This window comes from Penicillium taxi (genome assembly GCF_028828555.1).
Source record: "Penicillium taxi strain IBT 34144 chromosome Unknown utg000004l_segment0_segment0, whole genome shotgun sequence".
Taxonomy (NCBI): domain Eukaryota; kingdom Fungi; phylum Ascomycota; class Eurotiomycetes; order Eurotiales; family Aspergillaceae; genus Penicillium; species Penicillium taxi.
The window spans coordinates 513,812-531,098 of NW_026643206.1; the positions used below are offsets into that span (position 1 = coordinate 513,812).

Genomic DNA, 17,287 nt, shown 5'->3' on the forward strand with positions numbered 1-17,287 from the left:
GGGTCGTATGTGCCTGTAAATTTGGAATAGATTGGATCCTGGGCTGAAGAAATTGTGATCACAGGAATAGGCTGCTTGAACTCGAAGATGACTGGCTTGTATATTCCTGGGCCTTGTAGCCCTAGGAAAGCCTATTCTCCTGCAATGTCGCTCGCGTTATGACCTGGACAGAACTAGAATTTCAGCATGAATGAAACAGCGCTCGACCTTGAAAGCTATAGACTAGAGCCGAGTATTCCTCTATCTGGGTACTTACTCAGCAACTACACCCAAATTACTTGGATAAGCACCACAGTTGATTTCCCATGTAATCTGATATTAGAGATATGGGTGTAAGTGTGGGTAGTCTCTGTAATATTAGCCACTGATGAGAGTGTAACATAGATAAAACCGGTTTAGTCGATGGCACTATAGGAGATGTTGATGCCAACGACATCAAATAAGAAAGTAAACAATAAAGCTGATTAGACAACGCATTTCCAGAATGAAAGATTGCTAGTCATACCCGTTGGCTACTTATACGTGAATAGGCCTTATGTAAAGAAACTAGGAAAATAGACTTCCAAGGCTACCTAGTCAGCACTAAGTATCATTTTGGAAGACCAGTCAACCCTTAGAAGGCAAGCTTGGATCTTGGGAAATAAGGATACGATAATTGATATGACGCCTATATTGATATACTCAGACTACCCCTCCAAGGCTGGATGTAATTATTTTGATATTTGGCATATCAATGTGATCTGGATACTACCCTCTGAGATATGGATGTATCGAGCGTGACCAGGTAACCTGAGCATGATAAGCTCTATAATCCCAATATTTACGTTTATATATTGTTGTTTCTTGTTACCATTGAGTATGGAATATCAGTTCGGAAATTGTGCACAGGCATAGGAAGAAAACCAAATATCCCGAAAATGAGATTCACAACAATCCTCATTCAAAGCGAACTCCAAATTTATCGCTTGACTTTCTCATTCAGATAAATCGGGGGTTTTCCATTCCGACACAGCAACCTCACTAGACATGCTGGCAATTTCTTTTTCTTTGCGATCTGTCGCGCCACGAGGGTGATATGGTGCCTTCGATGAACCAAGGTGTGAGAGTATGGCTTTGAGCGATCAGCAAACAGTTTCAGATGTTCTGTCTCTTCTTCACTCAGCTTATCTGCCAATTCCTCAGTTCTTTTCTCTGAAAAGGCAAATGAAGTCCCAATAATCTTGAACATCTGAGCAGTGATGTGGAGTTTCGGAGAGTGCCAACTATCAGATGACCAGACTGGCTTGACACTCCAAGGCAGGAGGCGCTCACTTTTGAATGCATGCCACCAGTCTTGCATGCGAAGTCGACCTTTCTCTCCACTTACTGCATGAACACAACCACTTGTGCCCATGGCCACATGCACGAGCAGCCGATCGGCAACCACATCGACAGGAACTTCATCGATAGTGGCTTCCTCGCTAGGATTTGCAACACGGGTTGAAAGGTGAATCTTCCGGCCGGGATGCAGCGCATAAGCAGCTGCACAGACTGTAGACGGGGTTGAGTGGGAAGTTGCAAATCCCGGGTACGGAAATTCATCAGCTGGGCCGACAACGGAAGGGCGAAGGATCAAAATTTTATCCAGAGCACTTTTCTGGGCAGCCTTCAACAGAATGAGTCTTTCAGCCAGGTGCTTGGAATAAGCGTATGGCCAAGGAAAATCATGAGCATCATACTCATCCGATGAGCCTGTCTTCAGCACCTCGCTCCACACATCCATGGCATTCTTATATGGGCTTGTCGCACCGTCGAGCGGGTATACTTTCTCCTCCACTGCAACATCAATGCATTTACTCGTGTTCCATAAATGAGCATTGGCATAGGCGGTGGAGAGGAAGACAAAGCGCTCAAGATTGACGAACTTGAGAGCGTACTGTATCAAGCACAAAGTTGGCGCGAGGACTGTGTAAGACAGTTCTCGGAGCGAGTTCTTCAGCTCAATTGAGGCTGCAGCATGAATGATAACATGAACTTTTCGTTTCAGCATCTGGAGCTCGTCATTAGAGAGATTCATTGTTGCCGTATCTCCTAATTCGCCATCGAGAATAGTCATGCAGTCGCTTTTGAGAAGAACGTCGGCAAATGCAGTTGGTAGCATGGCCAGCCATTTTGCCCTTGCCTTTCTAAATGAAAATGTTAGAATAAGGGATGATTCTCCACGATGGCTGATAATGAATATCCTCTGCTTGAGTATTATGGAGAGCACTCACACATAGCCGCCTCGAGAAAGTACATAGATATGCTTTGGAGTAGACTTGGTCAAAAGTCGGTATATGAGGGTGGTCCCTACAAATCCTGTCCCGCCAGTGATGAATAAAATCTTGCCATTATAGTAGTCCCAGACCATGATGACAGGTAAACCAGCTAGGCTCCGATCTCAGATTTCTAATGAAGCGAGGGGGAAATATGCATAACCTGACTGACTGGTACTTTGATAGGAGCTTGTGGACTGGTGGGTCTTCCAATGAGATATACAACGCACTAATTTACGCGACAACTTGTTTTCAGCCACCCAACAACTGGACATCTTAGAATGGACACATGCATCCTGCAGTCTATTCCAAGACTGAATCGTGAGGGGCATGCATTTGTGTAACCTGCGCAGTGACCCTCGAAACCTGAGCCGTTCACGTCCCACCTTAATCAGTTTCCAAAGCAAAAAACAACTATTGATTGTTTCTACCCTTCGATTCCAGCAACTGGTTCATATATTCTTTGTATGAGCTGTGAGTATGTTGGGTCAGTTCAATTGATAATTAGAGAATTGCCGGTATTGCGCGTGCTGCTCAACGACATAGATCCTAATGCTCAGAGTACAGTCCGCTAATGGCTATAGAAGGACTGATAGTGTGTGCTCACCGCTTCATGCAGGATCGGCCCCTCTAGAAGCAAACGTGGCGCCCAAGGATTGAGAACTAGGCCGTAAACAACCGAGTCTATGAACAGTTTAGATGAGGTACTGGTACAGTTCACGTGAATGGATTGAGATTTTTTTGAACAGATCAATTCCAAGTTGGTAACAAAAGTATAGCTGATATATGAGCGGTTAGGCTGGAAGGGATGTTATGCATCTGATATGTCAATTTCTGATGTCCAACCCTCTCGATCCAGGGATCAATCCCTATTGGCTATCTAAGATTAAAAGGAGTACTTGGAGCCAGATATTCACAAACATTCACATGTAACTGCCTTGATCTGGGCGAAATGAAATTCGCACTTCAAGTGCAGAGAAATTCAATTTCCAGCTGAGTTCCGAGGCTTCCATGGCTTGGGATTAAAATTCATTCATGTATAAAAACCGCCAAGATTCCAGTTCTAGAAGTATATTTCATATAAGTAGAAGCTCACTGGACTAAAGAGTGCTCAGATAATGATCGTCAAGATGAGGGCTTATACTATGTAATATTGGGTATGCATAGAGCTTGCATAGGTACGTGCGGTGGAGCGGGGCGTGAAGCGAGAGATCTACTGAGTAAACCTTGCAATATTCGGGATATTGAAATAAGGATTAGCCGTGGAAGTCTAATTTACTTTGAAGAGCTTGAATATTCTTAAAGCTTCCTTCCAGAACGGTCTTTTTAAACGACCTATCTTATGCAAGACTTGAAGACCCAGCCACGTCTGGCCTCAGTTGTATCAGTATTTTCTCCCCTTCCACCCTAGAATTGAACCATTCTTTGATTTGAATCTTTTCTTGATCAATCACTCTGGATCCACGAAGCAAATCTGCCTCAGCCACTTTAAGGATTGCGGTAGTCACCTCCAGAAAACCAAGGTTCTGCGCAATACATGCTCGAGTACCCTTCCCGAATGCAAAAAAATGATTCAGCATATCATCTGTAGGATTTAACCAGCGCCCAGGGTCAAAACGCAAGGGATTCGGAAAGACTGCTTCATCTTGGTGTAGTTGGAACGATGCGACACCGACATTCGTTCCGGCCGGGAAGTAGTATTGGTGATAGTTCCACCCCACTGCTGGAACAACCCGCGGGAGCCGAATAGGATTGGCCCAGGATAAGCGAAGCCCTTCTCGAATTACCCCACGGAGGTAGTTGCATTGGGCGGGATCTTCCCCTTTGGAGACTGAAGTCTGGATCTCTTGTCGAAGTCGATCATATCTAGAATTATGTTATAGATCCAATTTCATGTAAAGGTAAGCTGTGAGACATACGTTTCGGGATACTTGGCTAAGTACCACATCGTGGTAGCAGTATTCATACTGGTAGAGTCTGTTCCTGCAAAGCAGATGTCCTTCAATTCAATCTGAGACTGTATGGCTGACTGTTTTTCCAAGAGGCGGCTCTGATAGCTACCAGATTTCGGCGTTGCTACTTTGATAAGCTGACTTGTGTAGCTGTCAATGAGTGAAAACGCTATTTCCGTGAGTTCTGTTGCTCTGAATCGTTCAATAGCCATCATCAGAATGTCACCCATTCTTCCTGGCATCAAATTGAAGAATGCGCCGACGCCAACATAGGCATCGACAAATGGTGAGGCGGACATCACATCAGAGTCCTCGTTAAGGGCTCCGTACTGATGCTGAAATAAGTATGCACTTATAGCATCAATTGCCATGCAGCGAGACACATTCAGAACATTGACAGGCTTGCCATTTTTAGCTTCCCGTCGAAGACGTCTCACGAAATCATCAAAGACCGGCGATAAGACTTTTTCAGACTGCCGAAGGGAAGTAGTTGAAAATAGAGGAGCAACAGATTTGGCTCTCGCTGCCCGCTCTGGGAGTGTCAGTGTGGAGAAAATTGTACTGTGACCTTCAATGTTGAACTTTTTGTATGCGAGTGACTTGGGAAAGCCACCACGAGCGAGGTAAATTGGCTCTATGGCATCTCCCGCGGCAATATCAATGTCGTTTGGAGCAACGCGAAGAACCGGGCCATATTTTCGGTGGAGATCAAATATCACGGTGCATTCATCGCCAATGTAGGTGTGGTATGCCAACCATAGTGAAGTGAAAGCTGCGATATTTGGTCCTGGAATACGAGAAAGTGGATGTAGATAAAGTCTGTAGAAGCCCTTCAAAACTAAAGCGCCCAGAGCGGCTAGAGGCAGCAAGATGAAGCCAAGTAGGAGTGACATGTTATGTGCTTTTTACTTAAGTCACAGTTTCTTGAATCGGGATATTTGCAATATATAGGACCTAGACAGCTGGAGTGGAGATGAGTAGGTGAACTTGGTATTTTCTAAACACTCGACCCACATTCAACACGTCAAATTTCCGGCTCGGTGGACTGACGCTGGTTTGAGAGATAATACGGCCAAACGACGACGTAAGCCAAATCGCTTAGCTCAGCGAAAATTTCTCGGTGATTGGCGCCTTCCAATAGCCCGATCCCCTTGCTGATAGGGAAAAAGCGGAGGCAGAAAGTGCCGTTCTAGAGACATCTAGAGGTAGGATGAATCTTTGAAGGCAACCTATGGGTAAAAAGCCTACTTGGAGAAAAAATACCTTAAACGGGAAGGTATTGTGAAGCACTCGAGTTGGAATTGATTAGTACCACTACTAAAAGACTATTCTTTTACCAAAACTTCCGCCGTTCGCTCAAGAATGACCTAAATTAATATAGAAGGCTTTTACTGCGTAGTATATAGCATGGAATGAGATATTTCAAGAGCAAGTCTAGCATTTGATTGAACGTATTCCTAGGTATATTGAGGAGATCATAGCATTAGAAAGTATGAGTATAAGGAAGGTCGGTTTACTACATATTTTAACCTATGAAGAACTACTACTGGTTTTTAGCTACTAACTAAACTCGGGATAATAGTGTGAATTGACGGAATTTGATTTCCGCACTTAATTCCGATAGCTTAGAATTGGGATGCTTATGTTACTTATTTCGAGACCTGTAGTAAGTTGCTATGGTATCAATACAAACACTCATAATTATTTGGAGTTTCCTTTGAAGCCGTAATTGCCGACCTCTCATGAAGCCACTTCAAGTCTCAAGGCATGGAAGAATTAATGAAAAAATAACAGCGCAGCGATATTCACAAGTCCCAACTTTTGGTTGATCTTATAGAGTCGGGTGAATATCAACCCGTTGCCCGACTCTCGTGGCAATCAAAGAATGATATTTCCCTGTTAGCAATTTGTCATGATGACCAATGAGCTCAGCGAGTTGTCTTCCTGATTATCCAAGGGAAATATATAGCCCTGGAACCTTGGAAGTATTATTCGTGGTTTATGCGTCCTAATATTCCGAGTCTTGCTGCCGCTCTATCTCACCCACGAGTATAGTGTCTTGGCTTTACATTACTGTGACACTTGTATAAACTTATTTTCTGTCAATAATAGCTTTTAGATGGCTTCTACCTTTGTCATTGTCACCGGTGCCAATCGCGGCATCGGAAAAGGTATCCTGGAATTATATCTGAAGAAGCCCAACTATACCGTGATAGCTGCAACCCGTGACCCAAACCACCCAACCTCAAAAGCTTTGACTGATCTGCCAAAAGCTAAGGGCACTTATTTAGAGATCATCAAAATCGACTATCTTTCTCCGAATGACCCCGCTGCGGCAGTCAAAGAGCTAGCCTCCAAGGGTATTACCCACATCGACATCCTGGTCGCCAACGCTGGTATTGCTCTTTCTTTTCCTAAGGTGTCTGAAGTTGAGGTGGATCATATCCAAAAGCACATCGACGTCAATGTGTTTGGCTTTCTCCGTCTCTACCAGGCTTTCCAACCCATCCTCAAGGAGGCACAGGCCCCTAAGTGGATAACAATCGGATCTAGCTCAGCTTTCATGACGGTCAGTCTAGTCATTCTGTTTATTTGAAAAAGGTTATATGCTAACATTTTTGATAGTATGTATTTTGACCTTGACAGTATCTAGACCTGGGCCTGAACGTACATACTAACCCTTCTTAGGAACTTCATCCCATTTCATAACGCTGCGTACGCTCCCACTAAAGGTGTTCAGCATTGGTACACTAAAGCAATCTCCACTGAAGATTCTTGGTTGAATGCTTTCATAATTGAACCAGGGTATGTTCAATAGATTAGATCCCTCGAGATTTTCTACACGGTAGACTGATCGCAGAAATAGCTGGGTTGAGACTGAAATCGGCAACCGAGGTGCCGAAGCCTTTGGGTTCGAGAAAGCCTTTGTTACTGTAGAAGACAGTGCTGATGGAATATTGAAGGTCATTGACGCGTCCGCGCTGCAAACTCATAGTGGAAAGCTGTTCAAGTTTGACGGCAACGAGGAGCCTTGGTAGATACATAGAGACTGGCACTATGGGGCTTCGATCCATAAACTTTTAGAAAATCATGGCCACCCATTTAAGTGAGACTTTGTTTGAGATGTAGATACTGATCGCTGCCCGTTTTCTCTATCTTTACCTACTCAAACATATCAGACCCTATGTTTTTCAGGCTCTAGATAGAAAACTGCTCCATCTTGGTACCTGGGTATAACTCGACTAACTAGAACTGGTGTTGTCTGACTAAGTGCACCACTGCAAGTAATAGAAGAGGAGTGGGCGCCTCCGGCATTAATTGACGCTTGATCTAGGCCTGCTTCCAAGTAGGATCGGAATTTATTGACAAGTATAAGTATAGCCACTCACAGTCTTGAACTTTTTGAAAGATAAAACTTCAGCTATAATCACATTGCACCAGTTATCAAAGTGGATGATCCCACCAACTTACTTATTGACAGCGGCTTATTGGCATTTCTTTACCAGAACCGAGTCGTTCAAAAGATACTTACATTGATGATTTGTGGATCAACCGTAATCAAATTAGATCGCGGTTGTCGCTACGAATTCATGGAACTCATATGCTGTTTCGCAATCAAATATGGACTTATCCGTAGAGACAGTAACTGAACATACGCTTTTCACATACCACTAGGAGAGGTGCTCCTCGTTATAATCCACATTTACTGTACTATTCCAATATATATGGACCAAGCGTCTCTTGTTTCCGATTTATCTTTTACCGCAATACCGATCAAGCCAAACTTCACCAAAATTCGGCTTTTAGATGTTGATATGCGGAATTGGCCTTGGAGCCTCGTGAGTTTGGATTGGGACTACTTCTACCTAGGTTTCATCCTAGTATGGTCTTTCTCACTCTGTGATTGCCTTTCAGTGGGTAGTAAAATGAGAGTTGATATTGCTTGGATAGTTATCACGGCTAATATAGCCACTCGTCAAGCTATTTTATGGTGATTTCCTCAAATTTCCCAAAAACAGTCCAAACTTTATACCTATGGATTGAAAATTACATGGCGATTGCAGAAATAGTTCGCGAGAGACGGCGAGGTCTAGTTCGAGGACAAGGGAAATTAGAAGTACTTCTACAGCGGAGACTGGCTATATCATGGTGGCATATGTATGTAAACAGAATCATGATAGAGGGCTTGTACTTTGTTGAAGTGAGCACAAATCCTGGAGCTGGAGTTCCTCGAGTCTATCAAGCGCGAAGATCGTGATTTGATCGACTATTGCAAGATTTGTCAAATATACCACCCAGGCACCGGGCTGGCAGTCGCAAAGCCAGCCCTGGTAGATGAGATTCTGATTGATTATGCCAGTTTTGATTGTATTCTTTGACTTGATATAGGCTAAGGCAAAGATACCGGTCAGATAATGAATTGTTGGAACTAGTACTTGGTCTCCAAGTTTGAAACTTGAGAGAGGAAGATGGAACTGGGGAGTAGATATTAGAGCCGAGGTTCAACGCACGGACATTGATTCCGCTCATCAAAACTTGGAAATCGTACCTTCCTACCTTCGTTGACTATTCCTCTCGAGTCTCAATACTTAATTCTCCTTCTTCCTTGATTGCAATCTTACATTTATACTCATGGAAATGACCTGAACGCCTGAGTCAAGGCAGATCAGCCCACCCCCTAGCGTCGTGCAGTTGCGTCATCTACTTTCTTATCATTCCTACTGCTTCCTCTTATCTCAATTTCCGAGGCCAACGGATGGACAATACTCAGCTTAAAGGATACGGCGTCAATCAGCCGAACCATCCATCATGAGCGTTCACTCAATTGACTATGCGCAGCGTGCAGTACACATAGATTCGACTGATGTGGACATTGAGGCCGCCCGCCACTCTATAAGCTCCCAAGTCTCTCCGACTGCCATGGAAGGCCCTATTACAGACGCGTTCACTAGCACAACAAGGGTCGACTCCGCTGACACTATGAGGCCGCGAAACCGGCGAAATACTGCTATCTCCTATCGTCCTGACGGCTTCCTCGCCGACATCAACTGGCAACCAGGAACCGAACCTGGTATCGATCCGACCAAGCCACTACCCGCCTATACCTCGGAATGGTCTTCGAATGTTCCTGGCGATCTCCAGAGAGATTGCAGTATCACAGTGGTGGACTTTTCTCAGAATGAAATGCGACAATATGTATTGGATAATGACACACTCGAGCCGTTTCTTGCACGGAAGCGGGAATCCTGGGTACAATGTCGCTGGATAAATGTCAATGGGCTGAGCTGGGATGTGATCAAAATTCTTGGAAACCACAAGAAGCTCCATCGACTGGCCGTTGAGGATGTGGTACACTCGACAAATCGCACAAAGGCCGATTGGTACTCAGACCATGCTTTTATTGCCCTGACTCTACAGAAGTTGGTGAAACTGCGAGAAGATTTGAGTGATTCTGAGGATGAAGATGATAATTCAAATCAGCGAGATGACAAAGACAGAAAAAGCTCGAGCGCGAGTAGTATCAGCTCAATATCTCTGAAACGTGCCACCAAGCGCAATGTTATCCTAGAGGCACTGAAGGACATGCTTCCATCAAAAAGACAAGCACCTTCAAACCGCAAAGAAAAAGCGCCCGTTGGATCCAGCGTTCGTCCCGGAGGACGTGGAGTTATTTCGAACGATTCAAACCAGTTTGGAGACATAGTCAATGCTTCGGGGGCTACAGCCCCGACACTTCAGCGCTATCGTGGGGGTCGGAACGAGGATCGCATTGAATTCATGGAACGCCATGCTGTGCTTGCTCCAAAAGGATTATGCGTGACGTTGGAGCAGGTTTCCATCTTCCTCCATGCCGATAATACTGTGACGTCTTTTTTTGAGACCAGTGCCGATGATATCGAGGCTCCCATTGTTCGGCGACTCAGTTCGCCTGAAACAATCCTTAGACAGTCATGCGATGCAAGTATGCTCCTGCAGGCCATACTTGATGCAATTGTTGACCTTGCGATCCCTGTCACAATGGCTTATCAAGATGCAATTGGTGACCTAGAACTGGATGTTTTAACAGATCCAGATATTGACCAATCGAAGAGCTTGTATATTCTCACTTCTGAGATTGCTGTTCTTCGTAACTCCATGCAGCCCTTGGTAGCTGTGATCAATGCTCTCCGTGACCATCGGTCCGAACCGATTGGCACGCCAGGTCTTGCAGCTTTGCGTGGTGGTCCACTCAGTCCTTCCTCTACGCCTGGAGATCCTCATATTGGAGTTATTACACCAAATCTAAAAAGCCTTGGAGGGTCGAGTGTTACTATCAGCTATATGTGTCATACCTATTTAGGAGATGCTTTGGATCATTGTATCACCATTGTAGAAGGATACGATCAGATGAGACGCAATGCCGATAACATGATTGATCTCATTTTCAATACCATCGGTGAGTTCCATAGCAATATTTCACAGGCACGAGGCTAATTTCCTTCTTTTTAAAAATATTCAGGCGCCTACCAGAACGAAAGCATGAAGCAGTTGACTATTGTTACCTGTCTTTATCTCCCGATGACTTTTTTGACGGTATGTAATGTTTTTTTCTATTGACATACAGCCTGCTAATACATGCTCAAGGGGTATTTCGGAATGAATTTCACGGATTTTGCTGGTATAAATCACAGTGACTCGTGGGTCCTCCTGAAAGTGAATTAAACCATAATGAAATCAGCTGATTTTCTCGTTAGATATTTTTGGAAGATTGCAGTTCCCTTCGTTGTCGTTACCACCTTGTACCTGATGTGAGTTTCTTTTCAATTCCACCCTTTTGGCCAGAGTCAATGCTAACTTCTCATTCAAAGGCGTGACAAAATTCAGCGATACGCTGTTATGCTTGCCCAGAAACGGCTTATAGTTAGCTCGAGAAAGCAACGACGAGTGAGGAAGCACGTGTGATGTGTTGCTCACGGCATTTGTCGGCCAATAAAACATGAGTGTAGTCCACTTGTGTGAGTTGATATGCTTAGTTTGTCTTGAAAGGCACCAGGGCAGCCAGAGGCATAACTTCGAGTTTTTGACGTTATAGCGCAGCTTGGATAGATACTCATGACAGATCATTGTCAATGGAAGGGTTACCAGGTTCAACAGTACTGTAATCCGTACATTGCTCTTGCATCCATATATTACATGTTTATTATACACGACTCCGTCTGTATTACTCAAATATTCTTCCGTTGAAACGCCGTAAAGGATTTCCAAGGTAACTTCCAATCTGACCGCAACAATTCCGGTTGGAAAACATCGAAATCACACTTTTGCAACTTGTCAAGCCACAAACGCGTGCCAACCGCAGGCATGAAGACTCCAAAAGCTCTGTTAATCTCCTCCAGAGGCGACTCATTTTGGCTACCAACAAGAGCCGAGGTATCGTATTTATGACCCTCTTCACCCTCGTGCTCGAACTCATGCCCGACATCTTCACCGGCTTTGATATTGTTCAGCATTTGCTCAGCGGTAATCAAATGGTCACTTGATCGAGTAGCAACGGTGAAAACAGCATCGCGAAGACCCTCGGCGTCAGCTCCGCGCCGAAGTACCTCCTCCTCTTTAACTCCAGCCTGCGCCATGATGTCCAGCGGCAGCATCACCGCACCTTGCTTCGCCCCGCCACTAAGCCCGAGGCTCGCGGCGCCACCGCCATGAGGCGTCTGGGGCTGCGACATTGGAAAAGCAACCAACGGCAAGCCACGCAGTACAGCGGCAATTCCCACAGCCTTCCCAATATGTGACGCGACATGATCGGCAGTGACAGATGTCATTGGAAGTGCGGCCAGGGTAAGATACATCAGAGTCGAATAGGTGTTTTCGGCATAAGACTCCAGCGCCGCAAGGTCGGGGTAAGGGTCATTTGTGAGTGTTTGTTCTCGCGCACTAATCAGTCTCATAAGCCAGTGCTTGCTGATTCTTGCGCGGCCTTGTGTGCGCTCATTGAGATCAGATATAGACGAGGCAAGCAGGATCGCGACAGGTTCTTTGGGCGGCGCGCCAGCCAAGATTTTCGTCACAGAATCTCGCCAGAATTGTAGGCGCATCAATCCAATTGTAGGAGAGGATGTTGTTTCGGGAATCATGGAGAGGGAAACGTTCAATGCGCGCAGGGCGATATAGAAAGTGCGGGCGTGCGCTGGAATGAAGCTACTCAGCGTATAAGAAGGACGGTCATATTTTCTATTTTGGTGGGGTAATTAGTTTTTGAAGTCGGAAGGTTGGTCTATAGTTGACTGAGAAAGCCGAGAAGGCGACAGAGTTGCATACGTGAGTAGAGAAACGCAGTATTTATGGGCGCCTTGAATCTCTTCCGCGGTGGGCAGCGTAAAGACTGCCTGGGATCGAGAGAATGCTCTTTTCGGTTGCCGGAAGGTCGAGGGAAAACATGTTTTCTTCAATCGGCAAAACCGAGCAGCTTCCATATATAATGACATTCGTGAAAGGTGGAAATTGATTGCCAACACCCAAGACCAATGGAAATGTTGATGATGAAAATGTAGCTCCACACATCTTGGCGGTCAAGAACCTGTCTTGAGCTTAATTGACCCATCACTTCGCGTATTGCCTCGCGTTTGCACGCGTCCCCACTTCGGGATTCGAACTTGTGGAGTTTTTTCCTTTTCTCATCAGCTTCATATTCTAACTGTCATTATGAATAAATATGAGGGAGAACCGCCTCCAAAAAGGCAACGTCAAAATCCCGATGTTAATGTTTGTGATGACAACTTCTCTGGGGACCTCGAGGAACCTTATGGTAAGTTGTATCGACGATCCATTGCTTGACGCTACTCTGACTGACATGATATGTTAGATCTTGCTACTGGAGATACCTCTGAAAAACAATTTATGGGCAGACTGTCAATGTCAGGTCCTTGCCGAAAAGAAACCACCTGCCGAGAGATGTCATCGACCACTGACGATACCCCGGTCGCTGAGTCCTCCGGTACATTCGATGTCAACCAATTCATTAGTATCATAGGTGAAGAACTGCCTGCCGATTCGATCAAAACCATCCAGGCCGCTGCCTCCAACAACCTCGAACGAGCAGTCAACATATACTTTGATGGGTCTTGGAACAAACCTGCCTTCAGAAGTGCACTTGTGACTAAGCCATGCCATATTCACTCGTCCCAAGACTCTTTTAGCGCCAGTAGTCTCACGAATCCCAAAAGAAAGATCAAACCGAGACTGAGATATATTGGATCCTTCGGCGTGGATGGTTGGGCAACCCGGAGTGGATCAGGCTTGCTTAAGCACGGAGACGCCGTCGTAATCGAGCGTACGAAGCTCACTACCAAGCGCGGTCGTGGAAGTCAGAAGGCAGACGTCCTGACACGATTCACCAACATGAAAGGCCAGGAAATCGGACGAATACCTCACGAGGTTGCTGAGTGGATATCTACTCTGATTGACCAAAACATTTGCTCTTTTTTGGGCGTTTGTGTGTTCGTCGATGATAAAATCCGTATCAACGATACAATTTGTTTGCAAATCACATGTTTCATGAAAAGTGATGCTTTCCGACAGGGGTTGTTTACAGGGTCAAGTATGGACGACAACAGGGACACCGGAATTTTTGATGCAAAAGAAAGTAGTGAAGAGAGGAATTTACGACTCCGCCAAGTAGGCCTTATCAAGCTTTTCGATGCAATTGATCTCAGGCCGACGACGACCAATCCCACTACGGAGAAGCACAAGAGAGATGGAATTCTCCGAGCTGCTGAGATGGCTGAACAGTATGATGGCGTGAAGAAAGAAAAGATCAAGCCATCTCAAGGAGACAACGACCCTGAAGATGATACGCCGGAACTGGAAGCGGACCAGCTCGATACTCTCTACCACAAAGCTCAGTCATTTGATTTCAACATGCCCCAAGCCGATCCCGCTCCCAGCTTCAAGATGGACCTGCGCAAGTACCAAAGGCAAGCGCTTTATTGGATGATGGCGAAGGAGAAGGATAATAAGCAAGCTCGAGAACGGTCAATGAACCCTTTGTGGGAAGAGTACACTTTTCCAGCCTTGGGCCCCGACAACGAAGATGTTACAGTTGAGGGTATGGAAAATTTCTATGTCAATCCATACTCTGGGGATCTGAGCATTGAATTCCCCGTTCAAGAACAACATTGTCTCGGAGGGATTCTAGCTGATGAGATGGGACTGGGCAAAACTATTGAGATGCTTAGTCTCGTACATTCACATAGGATCGAGCCTGGTCTTGACTCATTGAATGGTGCAAGTCCCATCAATAGTCTTTTCCAACTACCTAATTCGTTTGGTACAATATATGCACCCTACACTACTCTGGTTGTTGCTCCAACATCACTTCTTTCTCAATGGGAAAGCGAAGCTCTCAAGGCTTCAGAGCCGGGGTCCATGAGAGTGCGCATGTACTATGGGAATGACAAATTTGTGGATCTTCGACATCTTTGCTCAGCAGCAAACCATGCAACGGCTCCACATGTGATTGTCACCAGCTATGGCGTTGTGCTGTCAGAGTTTCGTTCACTCCAATCTCAGTCCTCCAGAACGCATGACGGCTTGTTTTCAATAGACTTTTTCCGTATCATTCTAGATGAGGCCCATTTGATCAAAAATCGGCGGTCAAAATCGGCGAGAGCCTGCTACGAACTCAAGGCCACCCATCGCTGGGTTCTCACCGGCACACCCATTGTTAATCGACTAGAGGACCTGTTCAGCTTGGTGCGATTCCTGAAGGTTGAACCTTGGAGCAATTTTTCGTTTTGGAAAACCTTTATCACCGTGCCCTTCGAGTCGAAAGAATATGCCCGCGCTTTGAATGTGGTACAGAGTGTTCTTGAACCACTTGTTCTGAGGAGAACGAAGACTATGAAAACCCCCGATGGAGAGCCCTTGGTGCCGTTACCTCCACGAACAATCACTATTGAGGAAATTGAACTCCCAGAAAAAGAACGAGAAATTTACGACCTAATTTACACCCGTGCTAGGCGAACTTATGATGACAACGTCACGGCTGGAACGCTTCTCAAGTCCTACACCACCATCTTTGCTCAGATTCTACGTCTTCGCCAGACATGTTGCCATCCCATTCTTACTCGAAATAAAGTCATTGTGTCCGATGAAGAAAATGCAGCTCTTATTGCAGATGCAGCAAACGAAATGAAAGATAACATGGATCTTCAGGAGCTCATTAACCAATTCACAACCATGACGGAAAAGAGTGAGTCACAAAATCAGTCTGCGGTATTCACAACGCATGCACTTCGCCAAATCCAGACGGAATCTAGTGGCGAGTGTCCCATCTGCTGTGAAGAACCAATGATAAATCCAGCGGTCACAGCTTGCTGGCATAGTGCCTGCAAGAAATGTCTTGAGGATGTCATTCGCCATGAAACGGCCAAGGGCGCTCCCGCACGTTGTTTCTCATGTCGAGCGCCGATTGAATCAAAAAATATCTTCGAAGTTATCCGACACCCCGCGTCAACCCCTTTACCCAAAGACAACACCATTGTCTCTGTGGAAATCCCCAATAGCTCGCAGCCGGCCCCACGCATTTCTCTACGTCGCATCAATCCCCTCTCCCCATCCGCGCATACCTCTGCCAAAATCCATGCACTCATAAACCACTTGTCTCGCCTCCCAACAAATTCAAAGTCTGTTGTTTTCTCCCAATTCACCTCGTTTCTGGATCTCATTGGTGATCAACTCTCCAAATTGGGAATCTCCTTTCTACGCCTTGACGGAAGCATGCCTCAAAAGGCCCGTGCGGCTGTCTTGACAGAATTCACCAAAGAGACATATGAGGAGGAGGATATCAACGACGAGGACGGAAGCCCTCGCAAGCCATCAGCTTCAAAGACGTCTACTACCTCGCCAGTCGTTCTCATCATCTCCCTCCGTGCTGGCGGGGTAGGGCTCAATCTCACAACTGCAAACAATGTCTTCATAATGGATCCCTGGTGGAGCTTCGCCATCGAGGCACAGGCAATTGACCGTGTTCATCGAATGGGTCAAACACGTGAGGTTTCCGTAACACGGTTCATAATCAAGGACTCTATTGAAGGCCGTATGCTTCGTGTGCAAGACCGCAAGATGAATATCGCTGGTTCACTTGGTTTACGTGTCGGTGGTGAAGACCCGGAGGAAGATAGAAAAAAACAGCGTACTGAAGAGCTGAAAATGCTCTTTGAGTAAAGACAGAAATCATACGGTTTGGCGTTGTTTTACTATTCACTCTAAATACCCCTTTCTAGCGCCTATAAATACAGCATGGATCGAAATCATTTTCACCACTCCGAATACCACAAATACGATCGTACTCTTCTTTATTTGATTAGCGCAGTGCGTAGTTTATTCGACGATATGCCATTGAATCTTCCTTGTCTTACCAGCGAAATTCTCTTCGCCAGATGCTGGATGATAGTTTCTATCTTGAATTGGACATTCTTCCCTGTCTGGTTAAGTCACCCGTATGTTCAGCCAGTGATAAGTATACTTCGACAAATTCGTCCATGGTGGTATCAAGCCAATCAATTAAGATTCTACTTCATCACCCACCTTAAATAATTAAACCAGCAAGTGCAATATGCAACCACCTCATAGATAGAAATTTTTTGATCGTCGAATTATTAATTTCATCGCCGGAAGTGAACAAAACAATATCAAATTTTGATTACTAGAAACAACGCATTCGGGATCAAAAAAAGAACGCTTTAAACTACTCCATTCGTGAGATCGAACGGGCTACCTTGTGGTCTTCGAGCCACGTGTTGCATATCGGTGCCACGGCGAGTAAATGGCGCAGATGATGATCCTGAGCTGGTCTGGAATGCGGCTTCAATTCTACGAACCGTCAGATGTGTTGAGTATGCTGGGCAAATCTTCTAAGTAAAAGATTTAATAAAATAAGATTAACTTTGCTCAAATCAGTTTCGTAAGTGTAGACTTAAAACTTGTCGAACCCGGGTTGTTAAAGTATTGAGAAAATAATGAATCGGGAATGAATCGTACAGGAATCGTGCACAGAGT

At 45.3% G+C, this 17,287-nt stretch overlaps 6 protein-coding genes across 6 annotated transcripts; 3 read left to right on the plus strand and 3 right to left on the minus strand.

Annotated features, from left to right (window-relative positions):
• Positions 1 to 958: 958 nt before the first annotated feature.
• N7495_005104 (uncharacterized protein) lies at positions 959 to 2,389 on the minus strand (the record flags this gene model as incomplete). Its single annotated transcript, XM_057207755.1, has 2 exons — positions 959 to 2,165; positions 2,253 to 2,389. 2 exons carry the CDS (start codon positions 2,387 to 2,389, stop codon positions 959 to 961), a joined length of 1,344 nt encoding a protein of 447 aa, XP_057061529.1.
• Positions 2,390 to 3,634: 1,245 nt separating this feature from the next.
• Positions 3,635 to 5,139, minus strand: N7495_005105 (cytochrome P450; the record flags this gene model as incomplete). Its single annotated transcript, XM_057207756.1, has 2 exons — positions 3,635 to 4,160; positions 4,214 to 5,139. The coding sequence occupies 2 exons, from the start codon at positions 5,137 to 5,139 to the stop codon at positions 3,635 to 3,637; spliced, it is 1,452 nt and encodes a 483-aa protein (XP_057061530.1).
• A 1,226-nt stretch (positions 5,140 to 6,365) lies between these two features.
• On the plus strand, positions 6,366 to 7,284 carry N7495_005106 (uncharacterized protein; the record flags this gene model as incomplete). Its single annotated transcript, XM_057207757.1, has 3 exons — positions 6,366 to 6,832; positions 6,935 to 7,051; positions 7,113 to 7,284. The coding sequence occupies 3 exons, from the start codon at positions 6,366 to 6,368 to the stop codon at positions 7,282 to 7,284; spliced, it is 756 nt and encodes a 251-aa protein (XP_057061531.1).
• Positions 7,285 to 9,055: 1,771 nt separating this feature from the next.
• N7495_005107 (putative CorA family metal ion transporter) lies at positions 9,056 to 11,188 on the plus strand (the record flags this gene model as incomplete). The annotated part of the gene is made up of 5 exons (XM_057207758.1): positions 9,056 to 10,682; positions 10,746 to 10,819; positions 10,871 to 10,923; positions 10,981 to 11,034; positions 11,095 to 11,188. The coding sequence occupies 5 exons, from the start codon at positions 9,056 to 9,058 to the stop codon at positions 11,186 to 11,188; spliced, it is 1,902 nt and encodes a 633-aa protein (XP_057061532.1).
• A 263-nt stretch (positions 11,189 to 11,451) lies between these two features.
• On the minus strand, positions 11,452 to 12,714 carry N7495_005108 (uncharacterized protein; the record flags this gene model as incomplete). The annotated part of the gene is made up of 2 exons (XM_057207759.1): positions 11,452 to 12,460; positions 12,548 to 12,714. 2 exons carry the CDS (start codon positions 12,712 to 12,714, stop codon positions 11,452 to 11,454), a joined length of 1,176 nt encoding a protein of 391 aa, XP_057061533.1.
• A 427-nt stretch (positions 12,715 to 13,141) lies between these two features.
• Positions 13,142 to 16,453, plus strand: N7495_005109 (uncharacterized protein; the record flags this gene model as incomplete). The annotated part of the gene is made up of 1 exon (XM_057207760.1): positions 13,142 to 16,453. One exon carries the CDS (start codon positions 13,142 to 13,144, stop codon positions 16,451 to 16,453), a length of 3,312 nt encoding a protein of 1,103 aa, XP_057061534.1.
• Positions 16,454 to 17,287: the final 834 nt, after the last annotated feature.